The sequence below is a fragment of the Rattus rattus genome, chromosome 18 (assembly GCF_011064425.1).
Source record: "Rattus rattus isolate New Zealand chromosome 18, Rrattus_CSIRO_v1, whole genome shotgun sequence".
NCBI lineage: Eukaryota > Metazoa > Chordata > Mammalia > Rodentia > Muridae > Rattus > Rattus rattus.
In genome coordinates, this window is record NC_046171.1 from 26549663 (window position 1) to 26567525 (window position 17863).

The window sequence follows — 17863 nt, forward strand, 5'->3', positions numbered from 1 at the left end:
CTTAATCAGTTGAGTGTGACGAAAAGGACACTATGTGGCCCATCCCCAGCTCTCATGGAACATTTGCTCTTCAGTCACAATGGGAACAGTCTCTGACCCCATGTGAACAAGTCAATGATGAGACAGGCAGGGAGGTGGGAAAGGATGAGCATCTCCAGCCCCAGTGCTGTCTCACAGCATCAGCTTGCTCCAGCTGAGCCTGGCTGACTCCAGAACCCCAGATAGTAAAAGAAACTAATTACTGTTACTGCTATAAGCCACTATGCTTTGAGATCTTCTATACAACTTTGCCTGTTTAGAAAGACTGCTCTATGCATAGGCTTAGCACACAGGGTGCTTTCTGCTCTTTCCTCCTGTGCCCAGAGCAGACATTACTAATCGATCCCAGCACCCTTGCTGGGCCAGATCTGCCTTAGAATGCTTTTCAGCAGGAGATCCAGGAGTTACTACTAAGTGACCAGAGCTCAGTAAGTTTGTCACCAGGGATCTGAGGTTTCTATGAGCTGTGCTCAAAGGAAGCCCAAAATTTTAGACCACAGTGAGGCCATGCTTATTCCCTAAAGACAGCTTCAGGAAAATGCAGGTGAAATACTGTCTCTGTTGCCATTGTCAAGTCGAACTGAGACTGGACAGGAAGAGACAGTCAGCAGAGTCTATAGATCATACCAACTTACTTATCTCTCAAATATTTCCATCGTCCACAGTGTTACCCAGAAACCTTTTGCAATCTTTACCTATAAGCTCCCACTATGAGCAGGGGACAACATAGTATAATGGTGACTGCTTCCTGCAGGTGGGACAGTTCAGTGGGTGCTGTTAGCGACTGGCTGCTCTCAGAGCATGTAGAAGAACAGCTTTCTCAGGCCTTGCGGCCACACAGCAAGCCCTGGCTACAAGAGCCCAAGGTCCTATAGGCCCAAGGGAGATGGCCCTTACCTGGGTGTCACTGTAAGTGGCTATAAATGAACAGTGACCCCTGCCTGGAGCACCCACTCCAATCTGTAAATGTGGCAAGGCTGAACTGCCTGCCTCCAATTTGGAGAATCACTATTTAAACAGAAAACTCCTGCTGTAGACTGGGGATGGAGGGAGAATGGAGGGGGGGTGGGGGGGGTAAGGTCAGGGGAAGGAGGCTGTTGACCTACCTGTTGACAAGCAGAAAGTTAGCCACCAGAAACAGCAGGGAAGGCACAGTGGAAGCAACCGCCAGGTAGCTCTCAAAGTAGTTCTAGAAACAGACAAGGAAGGAGGCTGCTTGTCACTCAAGGGTGGTGAGGGTCTAAGGGAGGGCTGCTTTCCCTGTCCCCAGACACCTAGGAGCCATGGCTAAGTTCACCCCACTCCATGCGGTCCCACCCGCATCTCCAACCTGACGCTCACTCAGTCATTCAACCAACAGCCTCCAAGAACAGCTGTGCTGAGCGCTGGGATCACAGGGTCAGCTTTGACGTTGTTCTCAGCTCCTGGGAGGCCCATACTCCGATGCTCCACTTACCCAAGCCACAGACTGGATAATGGGAATGGAGCTCAATATATAACTGAAAGGAAAACCCCACCCTTGCTGGCCCTCTCAGACCATTTAGACCACACCCCAGTTTATAGGAGACTCAGCTACTGCAGGTCAAAGCCAGAAGAGTAAATATCTCCATGATGAGCCAGGAGAAAGGGCAATCCTCAGGGAGCTGGAGAGGGCTCACGGACAGACAGACAGACATGAATGCGTGCGCACACGCACACACACATACACACACACACACACACACGCATGCACGCACACACCACAGCAGGCTGGGACTCAGGGGTACAGACTGGCCTAGTATAAACTGGAGGCATCTCTGAAAACAGTTGCCCGCTCACTGGAGAGACTTGATTGAATGGGCATTGTCTCTGGGCCTAGGCATCTTTAAAGTCAACCACAACAAATTAACTGTGGGCGAGGGGAACACAGAGGCCTTCAGTGAGGAGGTCCAGGCTTCTATCCCCCAGCACTACAGAGAGGGGGGAGGAGACGGAGGGGCGCTATGGAGGAAGAAAGAGAGGAAGGAGGAGGAAGAGAAGAGGAAAGCCAGCCATGGGCTGACTATCTTGCTTTGGTCATGAACCCCAGACGAGCTTTGAGCTGCAGTAAGGCTTACACACGTTAAGCATTCGCTGTGTAACAAACAGGAGGGATTTAAATGGATTAAGCCACTTAACTCTAAGCAAAGAAAAGGCAGCGTGAGAGCACTGCACTCTGGAGTGCTTAAGAAATACAACACACAACTGAGAAAGATCACAGGAGCCAAGTGCAAAGAAGTGCATGTGTGTGTAAAACTCTCATCCTGTCTAGGATGAAGGGGTCCAAGATGTACACACACACACACACACACACACACACACACACACACACACACACACACACGTGCTTGCGCACATGCACACGTGCCATCCCAGGAACACGGTACATCCCACTGGGAGTAACAGAAGGAGTGTGAAGGCTTTTTCACAGCTCCAAACCCAGAGAGCTGTGAGAATTTCCTGCTAGGTTTCTACAGTTGCTGTTGTTTGGCTGGCCAGAAGAGAGAAGAGATTCACGGAGTTCCAGGGAGGAGGTGGAGCTTTGGAGACAGTGCATGGGGGTAAGGAGAGGGCCGGAGCAGTGGGGCTGTGGTCAGGCCTGGACAGAGGGTCTGATGCCAGGGAACAGAGAGGCATAAATGCCCCAGGCTCCTGGGCTCCTGGCTGTGGCACAGACCCTCTCAGGTCCCTTGAAGGCTGCTGAGGGCTTTGTGCTCTTTGGAAGGGACACCTAACTATAAGGTGACAGCCTTGAAATTAAAATGATAATCGTAGCTCATCACCCGTGAGTCTTAGAAATAGCCTTCTGCCTCTGAGGTGCCCCCTCATTGTCCCTGCCCCGATGGGCTCAGCAGAGCCTGCCATGAGCTGGGCAGTCAGTCAATTACCTCCTGACACACTGGCTGAGTCCATGTGAGGCCAGGCAGGCCGAGGAGGAAAGGAGAGAGCGGGGGACAAAGGCTAGAGGAGAAGTGGAACGCCTCTGTCCTTGGCAGTCTCCCTCTATCCCCTGGCCAGACCTGGAACTGTGACTTCACTCACATGGGGTGGAGAACCTGGTTTGCTTTTTTCCAAGAAGGTTCAGAGTCCCTGGGTGTTTTAGGGACAAGGATTTTCCAGGTAACTGGATGTTTGCATACGGCCAAGCTGAAGACTGCACCTTTTAAAGTTGGGAAGCTTTTTCTGCACTGACAACTGCAGGAGACTCCGAGTTCCTTGCTGTTGACTAAGCCCATTTCTGTACTTTAGGATAGACAAGCCAGTGAGGGAGAATAGACTCAGGCCGGGCCATCATTCCATAGGCAGGTTCTGGAACTGCAGACGGTGATATAAAGTGGGCCTGGCGCCTCCCATGCAAATATAGTGTTTGTACTCTGTCTGTGTGTGTGTGTGTGTGTGTGTGTGTGTGTGTGTGTGTGTGTGTGGGGGGACAGGGGGGAGAGAGGAGGGAGAGGGGAGAAATGGGGAGGGGAGTGTGTTTATGTACATATGTGACTGTGAGCGTACTTGTCAGTGATGTTGTGTGAATGTGAATATGTATGTGAGGGTGTGAATGTGTATGTGAATGTGTGTGTATGAGCATGTATGAGTCTGTGACTGTGTGTGTGTGTGTGTGTGTGTTGATTGATTGATTGATTGAGATTGATTAGGGAGAGAGAGAGAGAGAGAGGGAGAAATGGGGAGAGATGAGACTGAGATATGTATCAGTGAAATGTGAATATGTATGGCTGTGAATGTGTATAGGTGTGTATGAGCATGCATAGAATATGAATCTGTGACTCTGTGTGTGTGTGTGTGTGTGTGAGAGAGAGAGAGAGATTGATTGATTGATTGATTGATTAGGGAATTAAGCTAGGGCTCCGTGCCTATAGGCAAGCGCTCTATTATTGAGCTACAGCCCTAGGTCTCTTTATTTTGAGACACAGTCTCACCAAGTTGCCCAGGCTGTTGGCAGACACTTAAGATGGCCCCATAACCTCCACCAGGGGCATTCTGGGTCTGGAATCCTCTATTCATCAAGTGTGGGCTTCTAGCCAAGGGAGGTAAGCAAATGTGACAGGCATGCATGACTGAATGTCCCTAAATACCAGATGGGATCTGGCTAGATTCTCCTCTGCTGACTTTGAGGAGACAGATAGCCTTCTGGGAACCCCATATATTAAGGATCTGCAGTTGACCCCAAGTTGCTGAGGCTGGTCTCCTGTAAGAACAGAAGCTGTTGGGTGTCCAGCCACCAGGTACTAGGTTCTGTCAGGAACCCAAGGGAGCTTGGAACTCCAATGGTTTAGCCTCATCAGAGACAAACCTGGACTCGGGGCTGTACTTGCCTTCAGGGGAACAAAGGTCTGCTTGCTAGGAACACTGGTCCCCCAGCCTCACCTTGTCACCTCTCTGAGGAAATGCCCTAATTCTAGTAAATGACACTTGATAAATATGTGCTCCCCAGGTCCATCAAACCTGCACACTGTCTGCAGTGCAAAGGACCTCTCCCAGAACGTCCATGTCTTAGTTAGGGTTTTATTCCTGTGAACAGACACCATGACCAATGCAAGTTTTATAAAGGACCACATTAACTGGTGCTGGCTTACAGGTTCGGAGGTTCAGTCCATTATCATCAAAGCGGGAGCATGCCAGTGTCGTTCTACATCTTTACCCGAAGGAAGCCAGGAACAGACTGAGCATCCTCAGGCAGCTAGGAGGAGGGTCTCCAAGCCCACCCTCACGGTGATAACACTTTCTCCAAGAAGGCCACACCTTCTAATAGTGCCACTCCCTGGGCCAAGCATATGCAAACCATCACAGAGCAGGAGGTTGAATCAATGCCCCAGACTTAACTCTGGCCAATGTGAGGTAGGAAACGAAAAGATGCTTGAAGATTAAGTTGCTTGTCCCTTCCCATCCTAACTGCAGTTCTGAAATGTGGTACAGTTCCCACAGCTTCTGGGGACACAGTCATGGAGTTGGGTGTTAGCCAGCCATATTTGTTGCTAAGCTGTAGCTGCTCTAGGGTCCTGAAGCCTGTGTTTATTCTCTGTGCCAATTTTACATCCTTGTCCTTCACTCTGACTCCTGGCAGAAACCCCGCGAGGAGGTGGTTATGCCCAAGCCCTGTAGAGCTTCATGATGGTGCTCTTTACACAGCCTCCTGAAGACCGGAAGGCCAAGTGGGCCTTGTGGGACAGCAGGCAGAAGACAGTGACAGAGCAGAAGGGTAGGGACCTCACCAAGCAGGCTTTTCTACCTTAGGTTGGGCCCCAGGCACAAGATCTGAACCTCGTAGGACCTCAGGCCCTCAGTCATGGCTCGGCAGCCACTGTCCACACCAACAGCACCTTCTGTTTTAACTCATTCCTTTGCTGGTGTCTCACTTCCGTGTGCTCGCAGCACAGCGTACATGCTCATGAGCAGACGTGCCTCCGTGCCTGACTGACTTTGCGGGACGTGGGAAGCATATTACTGTGGCACAAGAGACGCTGTATGGTGGACACAGAAGGAGGGGTGGCCAGGGGCTTCCAGTAGGACCAGTACCAGTCTGGGTGGCAACTGGGACGACTAGGGGGAGGGTAGTGTGTCCAGAGACATGGGAAGAGGGCGATGTGCAGAGAAGACTCGGCGTGAGTCTTCTACCTTGCCATGTTCCCTTTGGGAGCCAACTTGAGGCCTTGCTGCCACTCCAGAATTCCAGACAGCCATGCTTCAAGGGTGCTAATGTCAGAGGGGGCATCAGTCCCACTCTGAGTGCCCAAAGCCAGGGTGAAGTGAGACCCACACCTGCCATCATCTCCCTGGGTTGCCTGGCTCAGGAAGGGCTGGGTAGCAGACTGTGGAGATGACACCAAAGGCTACCTTGGCACCCACGGTGACTAGAGTGGGCGGACAAAAGCCATGCAGAGCATCCGAATGCTGCAGCTCCCACACCGCCCTCTGTCCTTAAGCAATCTGTCAGCGCAAGGCAGGCCTGGGATAGGCCACATTTTTACAAATTAGATGCCCAAGGCTGGGATGAGGGAGGCGGCCCAGTGGGTAAATCCCCACGTCTTAGTTAGGGTTACTGTTACTATGAGAAACACCATCACCATCACGTGGGGGAGGAAAGGGTTAATTCATCTTTCAATGCCCAGGGCATACTCCACCACAGAGGAAGGTACTGACAGAGGCCATAGAGGAATTCCGATTACTGGCATACTCCTCCTCATGGTTCACTCAGGATGCTCTCTTAGACCCTCCAGGACCACCGACCCTACCCAGGGCTCACACTGACTCCAGTGGGCTGGGTCCTGCCATGTCCGTCAATCACTAAGAAAAATGTCCCCACAAGCTTGCCTACAGGCAAATTGATGGAGGCATTTTCTCAACTGAGATTCTTCTCAGATAACTCAAGCTTGTTTGGAGCTGATAAAACAAAACAAAACAAAACAAAACATGGTAAAACTGAGGACCCAGGTAAAACTGGATCTGAAGCACATGTCTGTCATCCTAAGGCTCAGGTGGGAAGACGAGAGACAGAGGGGAATTCTCATGGGCCAGCTAGCCTGGAGGATTCAGAGACAACACAAAGACAGTGGCTCAAACAAGATGGAGGACAAGGAGGTCCACATCCAGAGTTGTCCACTGAGGTTCACACTTAACCACACAAGGTGACTACAGTTCAGGGGTGCACATCTGATCGTGGTGGCAGGCCCTTCCCACATGGGACATCTGGGGGATACCTGCCATTTTACTCTGTAATCCCCACATGTTGCATAAGCCCATACTCTATCATGGCCACAGTAGTGAGAGTTTGAAGGTCAGGCTGACTCCATGACAGGCTTCGAATGAGAAGTTCTGGAGACGAAGCTTCCAAGAACTGGGCAAGTCCTGCCCTCAGAAGCTGCCCCGCCACATGGCCTGAGGCAAGGACAATGGGTCAGCAACAGTTTCCAGATTTCCTCAGCCAAAAGTTTCCAGACCTCTCCAGCAAGTTTCTAGACTCCACACCCTGGTAATGGAATATGTGTATAGATGGACCCAACAGATTAACATAGAGGCCACCTAACCCAGAATTCCCTACTGTGCTTTAAATCAGGCCTGTAAGCTCACTTGGTGGTCTCTCTATCTTGGTAATGGGGAGACCCTAGCATGCTGGACTTCTGCAGAATAAAACACTCTTTCCAGTTATGTATTATTTAAGTCGGGGTGTCATTTTTTGGTGAATCATGAACCCTTACAAGACAAGCCTTTCAAGAGGATCTTGTAGCCTATCTACGCAAGCCATGCTTTTTCCTGTAGGGACTGTCATATTCTTCTGCCCCAAGGCAGCAAATGTTGGGGTTTGATCCTCTCCTCTCTGTCTGCCTGGTGACCAGGAATGTGGGCATTGTCTTTCCTCATACCCTGGGCATTTACACAGGCTAATAGCTCTACACAGAGTTAAAAAGAAAGCTCTTGCCTTGATTGGCCCCAGGGGATGGATGGACATGGCCAGTGGTTAAGCAGAGATCACTTTCAAGAGGACAGATGGGCTGGGGTGTGGCTTGGTGGTGGAGTGCATGCCTGGCATATGTGAGACCCTGCGCTCTGTACCGGGCTCTACAAAACCAGGCTGGACTGAAGGTAGCATGGTGGGCAGCAGTGGGCAGATTTCCAAGCTTCTTCCCGATGGTGTCAGTACCCCTAAAACCTCCCAGGCAGGTATGGATAGACCCTAGACTATGGGCAGAGCCTGGCTGAGGGGGTAGCTGGTTCCAGCAACCTCTCAATGGCCCATGAGTGTGACAGGCCACTCCTGGCCAGGCAGGGCATACGTGTTCACTAGCAGTGTGATAAGGAAAGTGTGCTCTGGTGTGAAAACTAGGAACCAGAGGACCACTCTTCAAATGAAATTCGAAAGCCTAGCTGAACCAGCCTGCCAGATGTGAGGCCATTTTCCAGCAGAGAACTTCCTCCAGCCACCTTGCTGAGAGGCCCCGTGCTAAGCTGCTCTTCTGGAAGAATCTGATTCTGGGCTCAGGGTCCAGGTAAGAAGGTTTCTCTGGGCAGGGAGGCCCTGAAATGAGACCGTTTATCTCTGGCAGGCCTTGGGTAAAATTCTCTCCTCAGAATGCCATTTGGGCGCTTTGATATAAGCAGAGTACATTAGTCACGAGCCTCAGAGTCTGAAGCTACTGTCACTGAACAGTTCTGTGTGGCCCCCACCTCCAGTCTGCAGTGGAGGAGGCAGCTGGGCTCCTGCAGGGTAAAGAAAGTGATTCCAGCCCGGGGACGGTAGCTCAGGGCGGCAGAGCGTTACCTGGATCACAGGGCCATGAAATTAGCAGCAGTGAGCGGGCTGCAGCCGAGAACAGCCGGCCATGCAGGCTCCTGCCTTCAGCTGCCTGATTCCATGGCCTGGGAAGTTAAGGATGCGCCCACATGCTGGAACAGTCCACTCCCCGTCTGAACGAGGTGAGAGGTAAACAGAGGGAAGACGGTGGCTGCCTGTGCGCCTGAGGTCCCATGTAGGGGACATGGGCCTGGGGCATGGCGAAGCTTGGAGGCTGTGCCACTTCCAAGTGGGGGAATGGGATGGGGGGTCCAAGGGATAGAACAAGCTTGAGTTGGAATCAGATAGGGAAGACTCAAAAAACTGCAGCCAGCTACACTGAGGCACCATAGGTCCCAAGGATGGGGAACCCCCATCAAATGGTTCCCTCAGCCCTGGATCCCTTGACTCCTTGGGCTATCTTGGGCTACTATCTTGACTCCTTGGGCTATCTTGGGCTACTATCTTGTGCTAAGGATACTTTCCCCCTGACTGCATAGAGTCAGGAGCACCCCTCCTTCCCTCCCTACCCTAAGGGAGCACTCCCTTTTCACCTCCCTGCCAGAAGGAAGCACCGGCTCTCTTCCCTATGCCGCACATTGCACAAGACTGCCTGACTGGACAGCAATTTCTCTTTCCTTCAGGGCTGGCTGGTTCTTCCTTCCTGAGGTACTCTGATCTCACTGCCCTTCCCCCAACCAGGTCCTTACTTCCTTTTCCTTAGGACTCCTAGAAAGTCAGTCTTGGTGCTTCTCTCCCTGTAGGGAGCTCTGTCTGCCTTCCCTTCCAGGCCGCCCCGGGAGACTGACTGTTCCTGCATCGGGCCCCAGGGTCCACACAGCCAGGTCATCTCTAACCTCGTACTTTTGGCATCATCTGCTTCCACCGTGGGTCCAGGAGCCCTGCTCTGAGCCTAAGTTAGTCTCACAGCCCTGGGGTGAGCGCTGATTTGGAAAGGAAGTCTTGGATCTGGCTAGAATGAGGCGGGTGGGGTGAGCTCCATTTTGAAGTCACGGGACACACATTAAAAAGAGAGGCTGGGCACACAAGTCGGGGGAAGGGTCCAAAGTCCCCAGAGGCTGCAAGATGTTAGGAATGCTCTTCCCTGGAGCCTTGGCTTTAGCCTCCCAGCTTGACAGGCTGTGGGGTTGAGAGAAATGTCTGCTCCATCTTTTGGTATCCACACATATCTCCCAACCCTGTACACCCAGGCCTGTACCACCAACATAGGCAAGCTAGAGACAGTCCAGGGCCAAGGGTGGCCCTCATCCTTCTGTAAACACAGGGATGTAGTCCCTCCTGTCATCCCTGCCTAAGACAGTAGCCTTACTGAGTCTCCTGGGGCCCGGGAAGCCTCAAGTATTTGATCTCTGGGCCTCACAGGATGGTTTCATATGCAGCCAGGTCTCATCTCATTTTATGCATATATACACACATGGATGGTATGTGTTCTTATACATGTATGTATTTGTGAGTGTGAAGGTCAGAGGTCAGTGTGAGGTGTCCATTTTATTTTTGTTTTTTTTTTTTTTTTTTTTTTTTCGGAGCTGAGGATCGAACCCAGGGCCTTGTGCTTGCTAGGCAAGCGCTCTACCACTGAGCTAAATCCCCAACCCCGTCCATTTTATTTTTGAGTCAGGGTCTCCCACAGAACCTGGAGCTCACAGCCTTGGCTAGACTGGCCAGCAAGCACCATGGATTCTCTCATCTCTAACCCTCAAGGCTCTGGTTCCACACACAAACTGCTTGTGTGGGCTTTGCTATGTGGGTGCTGGGAATCTGACCTCAGGTCCTCATCTCACCGGCCCACTTCTCTTCCCTCCTTTTTTGCTTGTTTGCTTGTTTTTGTTTTTCAAAACGAGGTTTCTCTGTGTAGCCCTGGCTGTCTTGGAACTTATACTGTAGACCAGGCTGGCCTCAAACTCAGAGATCCACCTGCCTCTGCCTCCCGAGTGCTGGGATTTAAGGCCTGCACCACCGCTACCTGGCTTATTTCTTTACTCTTAAAGATGGGCATGAAACTCTTATTCACTAATAAGGGTGAAACACAGAAACCAACTGGCTCTCCCAAACCATGGTCCTCCTACTTCAGGAGGAGGAGTAAAACAGCACTGTTCTTTCTACCCACCCACCCCGCCCCTGCCAAGCTTTCTCTAGGCCCCAGTAGGACAAGCCAGCATCTGTCCTGTTCCTCTTTCTATTCCTCTTACAGCAGAAACAGCCAGCCTTCTGTGGGAGGCCACAGAAGTGAGAAGAGTTTCATGCCCATCTTTTAAGAGTAAAGAAATAAACCAGGTAGTGGTGGTGCAGGCCTTAAATCCCAGCACTCGGGAGGCAGAAAGGGTCAGAGAAAAAGGACACACACACACACACACACACACACACACACACACACACTACAGTCACCAGGAATGTTCAAGTCTGCTTGTCTCTCTGCCTCCTAAGCCATGAGGACATAGGAAGGTGACTTTCTTAGAAAACCTCTATGACCCATCTAATCATGTCTGCACAGGGCAGCTTCTATAGATCCGAGGTGGGGCCCATGTATCAGTGAGGGACAAGGGCCATGCCTGAGACATCACTGTTCAGGGCCTCTATGCTAGCCCTGCCAGGTGCTTCCTCCTACACACACAGTGTTTCCATTGTGGTAACAAGCTTCTCATAATATTCATGTGGGGTCAAAGCTACAGGTTGTGACCAAATTCAGGTGTGCATACACATGTGCACACTCATTCACACACACTCACACACAGACACACACACATACTCATAGACATACATACATACATTCACACACAGACACACACATACTCATAGACATACACACATTCATACATACACATACACACTCACACACAGACACACTCAGACACACTCACACATAGACACAAACACACACACATTCATATACTCACACAGATACACTCTCACACACAGACACACACTCATACACGGCAGACACACACATACCCATACACAGACACATACACACATACAGACACATACACTCACACAGATACACACAAGACATACTCACTCACACACAGGCACATAGACACACAGAGACACATACACACACATACACACATAGATTCAGATGGACAGATAGATAAAACACACACACAGACACACACACACATAGACACACAGATTCAGATGGACAGATAGACAGATAAGCACGCCGCAGACACACACACACACACACACACACACACACACACACACACACACACACACACACACACACAAACCACTGACAATCTAATGGAAACCCAGGCCCTCCACTGTCCCTACAGAACTTTCTCAGCCAAGGACTGCCCTTAAGAAAGGTACTTTGGGGCTGGAGAGATGGCTCAGCGGTGAAGAGCACCGACTGCTCTTCCAGAGGTCCCGAGTTCAATTCCCAGCAACCACATGGTGGTTCACAACCATCTGTAATGGGATCCGATGCCCTCTTCTGGTGTGTCTGAGGACAATTATGGTGTACTCGTATAAATAAAATAAATAGGTAAATAAATCTTTAAAAACAAAGAAGTACTTTGAGTTTGTGCAAAACCTCTAGTCAGCCTTGCTCTCAGTTTACTGACAACAATCAATCAACCATCTTAAAAAGACATCCACCGCCAGGGCCCAGGCTGTCATGCTGGGAAGATTGTCTCTAGAGTCTAAAGATATACATGGAAGGCAGACAGACAGACAGACAGAGGAGGGGACAGGAAGGGATGGAGAACCTGGTTGACAGTACAGGCCGGACAGGGATGGTGAACAGGGGAAAGAGGTAAGAGGGAGGGAGAGCTGCAGTGGAGCCAGAGCTGTGACTGACAGCTCCTCGTGAAGGGGAGGAGCTGGACTGAGAGGGCACCACAGGTGTTACACACCGGGAACCACATGCTGGCTGGACTGTGGTTGGTGACAGAGGGTAGACAGGGGAACTTAAAAATGGCTCGGTTTTGGTTCTGGGTTTTTACAAATGGCTTACAGCAGCCATCCACACAGGCAGCAGTGGGTAGCCAGCATGGAGTGGGGCAGCTGACCCCTATGCCTGATGGCCACCTATCCACACTCTGTGGCTGATAGCTAAGCCCTTGCAGCCTACTGACCACCGCTATCTCCTTTTGAGCAGCGGCTGGGCTCAGGAAGGTGCCTTAGTTCACTTTGGAGTGTGTGAAGGGTGAGGGGTAACACTCACACTTCACTGCTTAGGATTGGAGTTTTAAAAAGTTCACAACCACACAGACTACCCCTCTTCCATTTGGGAAGAAATCCATGTCAAGAAATCTGCCTATCTATAGGACATTAGTGTCCCTATACTGGGAACAGTCCTACAGGTCTGGTCCCCCTGACAGCTGGCCACATCTGCACCTTGGGAGGTGAGACTGCAGGTAGGGCTAGGAGTTAAACAGACGCCAGGTACCCTACCTGACCCTGATGTGGGCCGCAGCCTTATTCATCTGAGCAGCCACCAGCAAGTTCCTCACATACTCCAACCCCTCTGTGAGCAGAGGACACATGGTCCTCACACCTCGCAAAGGCAGGAGGCGTCTTCCATTGTAGGCCACAGTCTGTGACATCTAGGAAGCAATGGGATGGGTCCAGGCCAGAGTTCCATCTTCATTTTCTTTCTACCACCTGCCTTTCTTACTGTGGTGCTTTGAATATGCTTGGCTCAGAGAGTGGCACTGAGGAGGTGTGGCTTTGTTGGAGGAAGTGTGTCACCGTGGGCATGGGATTTAAGACCCTCGACCTAGCTGGCTAGAAGCCAGTCTCCTCCTGTTTGCCTTTGGATAAGATGTAGAACTCTCAGCTCCTTCCTCACCATGCCTGCCTGGATGCTGCCATGTTCCCACCATGATGATATAGATTGAACCTCAGAACCTGTAAGCCGGCCCCAATTAAATGTTGTCCTTTATAAGAGTTGCCTTGGTCATGGTGTCTGTTCACACCAGTAAAACCCAAACTAAGACATTTACCAATGCACCATTTTCTGGGGCCCTTTCCTCTGACCTGCCTCTTTTTGCCTTTAACAAAAAAAAAAAAAAGTTTTTTAAGTATTTATGCTGAGAGAGAGAGAGAGAGAGAGAGAGAGAGAGAGAGAGAGAGAGAGAGAGAGAGAGAGAGAGAGCACGCCACATGCATTCCTGGTATCCACAGAGGCCAGAAGAGGGCATTGGATTCTCCAGAACTGGACTTACAGATGGTTGTGACCCACCATGTGGGAATTGAACTTGGGTCCTCTGTAAGAGTATCGAGTGTTTTTAACCTCTGAGCTATCTCTCCATTAGCTCCAACTACATAGTCCTGCTCCTGCTAACTTAGTAAATACCCCCAGCTAAGTGCCATCTCCATTCCCCAAAGTCTCCAAGGACACTGGCCCAGGATCAAATCCAAGGGCAGACTATATCCATCCTGCCTAACATACACCACTATACCCTGCCCCTCACACCGGTATGCACAGAAGAGCTTTACTTGTTCAATGGCTTAATGTACTGGGGATCAGACCTAGGACTGCTCACACACTAGGCAAATATTCTATCACCGGGTTCACTTCCCCGTCCTCTTTTTGCTTTTTCTTTTAAGGCAGGGTCTCACTAAGTTACCCAGATGGGCCTTGAACTTGCCTCTGCCTCCTAAGTACCTGGGATTACACATGGGTCTACCCCGCCATACTAGGTTGAATGGGTTGCTACATTTTTACACATAGACAGAATGTCCCAGAAAGGCAGCTTTGGTGCATAAATTGGCTTCACCAGGTGAAGTGAATATTACAGTCAAAAAGAAGTGGAAGCATTAAAAATGCAGACACGGAGGGCAGGGGAGTTAAAGGCAGTGATGACATACAGTATCCTTGGCTTAGCCCCAGTTGTCACACGTATGTGTTCTTGGGAGTAACTTCCTGTGTCTGCTCAGTCTGGGTGATGTTTCCTGCAGAACTACTACACGTCAGTCGCAAAGGGCCAGGAGACCATGCTTATGAAGGCTCTGCCTGGTGCAGGATGTCTGACTCGGAGTGGCTGACTCGGAGAACCTAGGCAAAGGCTCAGAAGAGGCTGCTGTGTGACCTGCTTCGGTGAAGGCCTCTGGACACACTGAAGTGGTAAAAATGTCAGACCTTCTTCCTCATGGTTTCAGAGCACCGAGTTCATGCCACTGCCTCAGAGATCTAGGGCCACAGAGCACGCTGCATCCTTGTCACACAGCAGACTGGGTTCTCCCAGCTGCCCTACGGAACCAGGAGGCAGTGCAGGCCCTGCTTTCTCCCAGGTACAGTGAACCAATGATACAAAGGATCCCAAACTCTTCTCACTTCTTCACAAAGGGAAGGTCCCTGGGCCTGTCCAAGCCTCACAGAGGTTCATAGAAAGCAAGAAACCAGGGAACCCCTTCTTTTCTCAGGGTTTCCCATGATCTTGCTTTTTGTTCCCCTTAGACAGCACTTATCCTGAGGCTCCCTAGGCCTCACTGGTTCTGTCTTTAAGCCCTGGAAAGAGGAAGAGGACTATGCAACCGTCTCCCTAGCCACACTTAGTAGACTCTCCAGTCCCACTCATGTCTCATCTCTGAGACAGGGTTAAGATCATCTCTGGCTGACATGTAGCTTGGAGACAACATAGATACACTGAAGAATCAGCTAAGCTCAATGCACTTACATTAGCCACGCCTCCCCCAGCTTCAAGCTTCCAGCCCCTGGTACCCAGCCCCAGCCCCCTTGCTACGGAAGGGTCCCGTCAGGACTCCTAGACGTTCTACTATACAGAGGTCATTCCTTGGACTCCCAGGTAGATTGATCTAGTTCTCCAACCAGGAAAAAGAGGTTTGCCATTCACTGCCAGGTTCTCAGACTCGACTTACACTGGAAATTCGTTGGGGAGGCTCCCTGCAGTCTCTGGCGCTATAGCATAGCCCATTTAGTGGTAATGGCTTTTTGCCCCACTAAGTGCCGTTTGACTTTGATCTTGATTTTTTTCCCCCCGCTACAAAGCTGGACATGTGTGAGTCAGAACCCAGTGGGTGGGTAGTTTATAGCAACTTCTTGGTGACTCCACTGTGGTGGGACAGGGGCAGTTAGGGACACAGTGATTATGACAGGGGCTCAAGCTTGGTCTACAGCTCAGTTCTGTCACTTGCTAGCAAATGACCTTGGGCTCGTATCTCAAACCTGGGAGCCTCAGTTTTCCCATCTGGAAATTGGGGACAAAACACTAATCCGTGAGGGTATTCTATGGATTATGGGTGGTAAGTCACAGCGTGGGTGGGTACAAGCAGCACCGCGGGGGCTCAGTCAGCAGATCTCCAACAAGCCCTCTGCTAGCCCATCCTCCAGTTCCTCTTTTTGAAGTCAGTTCATCCTGGTTCCTTTTAACCCTGGAGTGGAATGCCTGCCCTTAATTATATGGGCAGCTCCTGGGCAGTACTGCCCTGTAGCTAGGCAGTTGGAGCAGGACCAGTGGTTTGTAAATACTGGAATGGGAGCCCCTGTACCCCCACCTGATGAACCAGGTAAATTTGGTCTTGCCTATGGAGAAGACTCATTTAACATCCATACCAACCTGTCTGAAAGGTGGGCCGGCCACAGTGACCCCAGATCTGTTTCCCTCCCTTAGATCAGGATAAACTTTCCTCCTAGACCACGTGATAACCCATGCCAGACATCCTTGTGGCATATTGCCATATGTCTAACACCAACCAGATGCTTCCCAGTGTACTTCCTGAGGGCTGACAGCGCAGTGAGAAGACAACCCTGCCGGTCATCTGAATGCTACATCCCTTGATGTCTAGGGAGGCTGGGCCAGGCTCACCCAAGCTTAGCTCAGCACCCTGCATTTCCTGGGGAGACCCTGATGGAGAAGCACCAGGGTTCTGAGGGCACAGAGGTAAACCTGTGATCTAGAGAGGGCCTGGAGGTTCTCAGGGAACACCCACGGAATTGAACTGTTGCTCTCCCATCTGGGGCAGAGGGGGACTGGTTTTGCTGTTCTTGGCCTAGGAGAGCCCATCTAGGCTGCAGCAGGGGCTAGAGCAGCAGAGGAGTCCTCCCAGCAGGAAGGACCACTCACACATACACACACACACACACACGATGCACAGACATACACACGCAGACACATACATACATAGACATACTCAGACACACACATACATACACAGTCAGATACACACACAGACACACATACACATAGACACATACGCACATACAGACACAGTCATACACAAGGACACACACGCAGACACATACACACAGACAGCACATAGACACACACAGTCACACACACAGATACATACAGCACATAACACATACACATAGACGGACACACAGTCACACACACACACAGACACACAATCACAGACAGACATGGACACACAGCCTCAGACATAGCAGTTAGGATGCTAATAAAGGACACTGACAGCCTGGCACCAGGGGCAGAGCCCAAGGGCGGGGCTCAGGTCCCTTGGGCTTCAAAGTCAAGTGAGAAGGCAGCAGACTCATCCGCAGCACTCTCAGGGTGTGTCCAGTCCAGTCTGTGATCATCCACCCACCCAGATTTCCCACTGCTATTCTCTCCAGCCCTGACTTGCTGTGTGATCCTGGGCAGGTTGCTTAACCCCTCAGAGCTTCTGGCTTTCTGTCTCTTTTAAGAGGTCTCTCAGATCTTTCAGGGCTGTAAGAGACACCTTGGATTGTCTGGTAAGTCTAGGAGACCAGAACCCACACAGCATCACCCCCCTGACACCCCACCCCGAGCTACCCTTTCACGGCAATTGGTCTACTGGTGCTCTGATGGTTTTGGTCCAGGGTGAATACCCCAAACTCCCCAGCCCCACCCTCCACCCCATTGGCTTAATCTGAGGTTCTCATTCTCTCAAGAACAAAGAGAAGAGGGTAGGGAAGGCAGTGCGCTTTCTAAACCATCTCCAGACCTGCTGTAGGCAGAAGGAAATGAGCCTGGGACGGGAGATGGGCCCGAAAGTGAGGACAACGTGGTGATGACAGCGCATGGGGGAAGGCTGCCAACATTCCTATCAGGCCAGATTCCTCCATCCTAGCAACACGATGGAGGGAGGCTGAAGAGGAACAGGCTGTCTACCCTCCTCTCTAGTGGCCCTCAGGACACAGGGCAGAGCGGGGCCATCAGCAAGATGGGGAGAGAGCAGGGGGGAGATGGGTAGCAACGGGGGCCACAGATGAGGAGGCAGAGAAAAACAGCCCCGTCGAAGGCAGAAAGGCCCGCAGCACGCCTGCTCCCCCAGCCTGGCCCATGAATCGAGGGGTGACAGGTCTCTCATCTCTGATGCCAAGAGCCAGGAGCTGCGGGCAGCAGGCAGGTACTATATGCCTGCACCTGCCAGTGCTTAAGAGCGGCAATAAAGTATCCTAGCAGGACCTGGAACGCTAAGTGCTTGCAGCTGGGAAGGACTGCAAGCACCCTGGCCTGGGGAGACAGGCAGATGGACGGACAGGGAGACAGACAGATGGACAGACAGGCAGAGAGGGTCTGGAGGAAGTGCTGTCAGTCCCAGAGGCCTGCA

At 51.2% G+C, this 17863-nt stretch overlaps 1 protein-coding gene across 1 annotated transcript in view; it reads right to left on the reverse strand.

The window, feature by feature from the left end:
• Slc29a3 (solute carrier family 29 member 3) overlaps positions 1–17863 on the reverse strand; it is a 37912-nt gene that overhangs the window by 14962 nt on the left and 5087 nt on the right. Inside the window, exon 3 of the mRNA XM_032888764.1 lies at positions 1146–1228. Within this exon, the coding sequence (XP_032744655.1) occupies positions 1146–1228 (83 nt within the window). The remainder of the gene's footprint in view (positions 1–1145; positions 1229–17863) is intronic.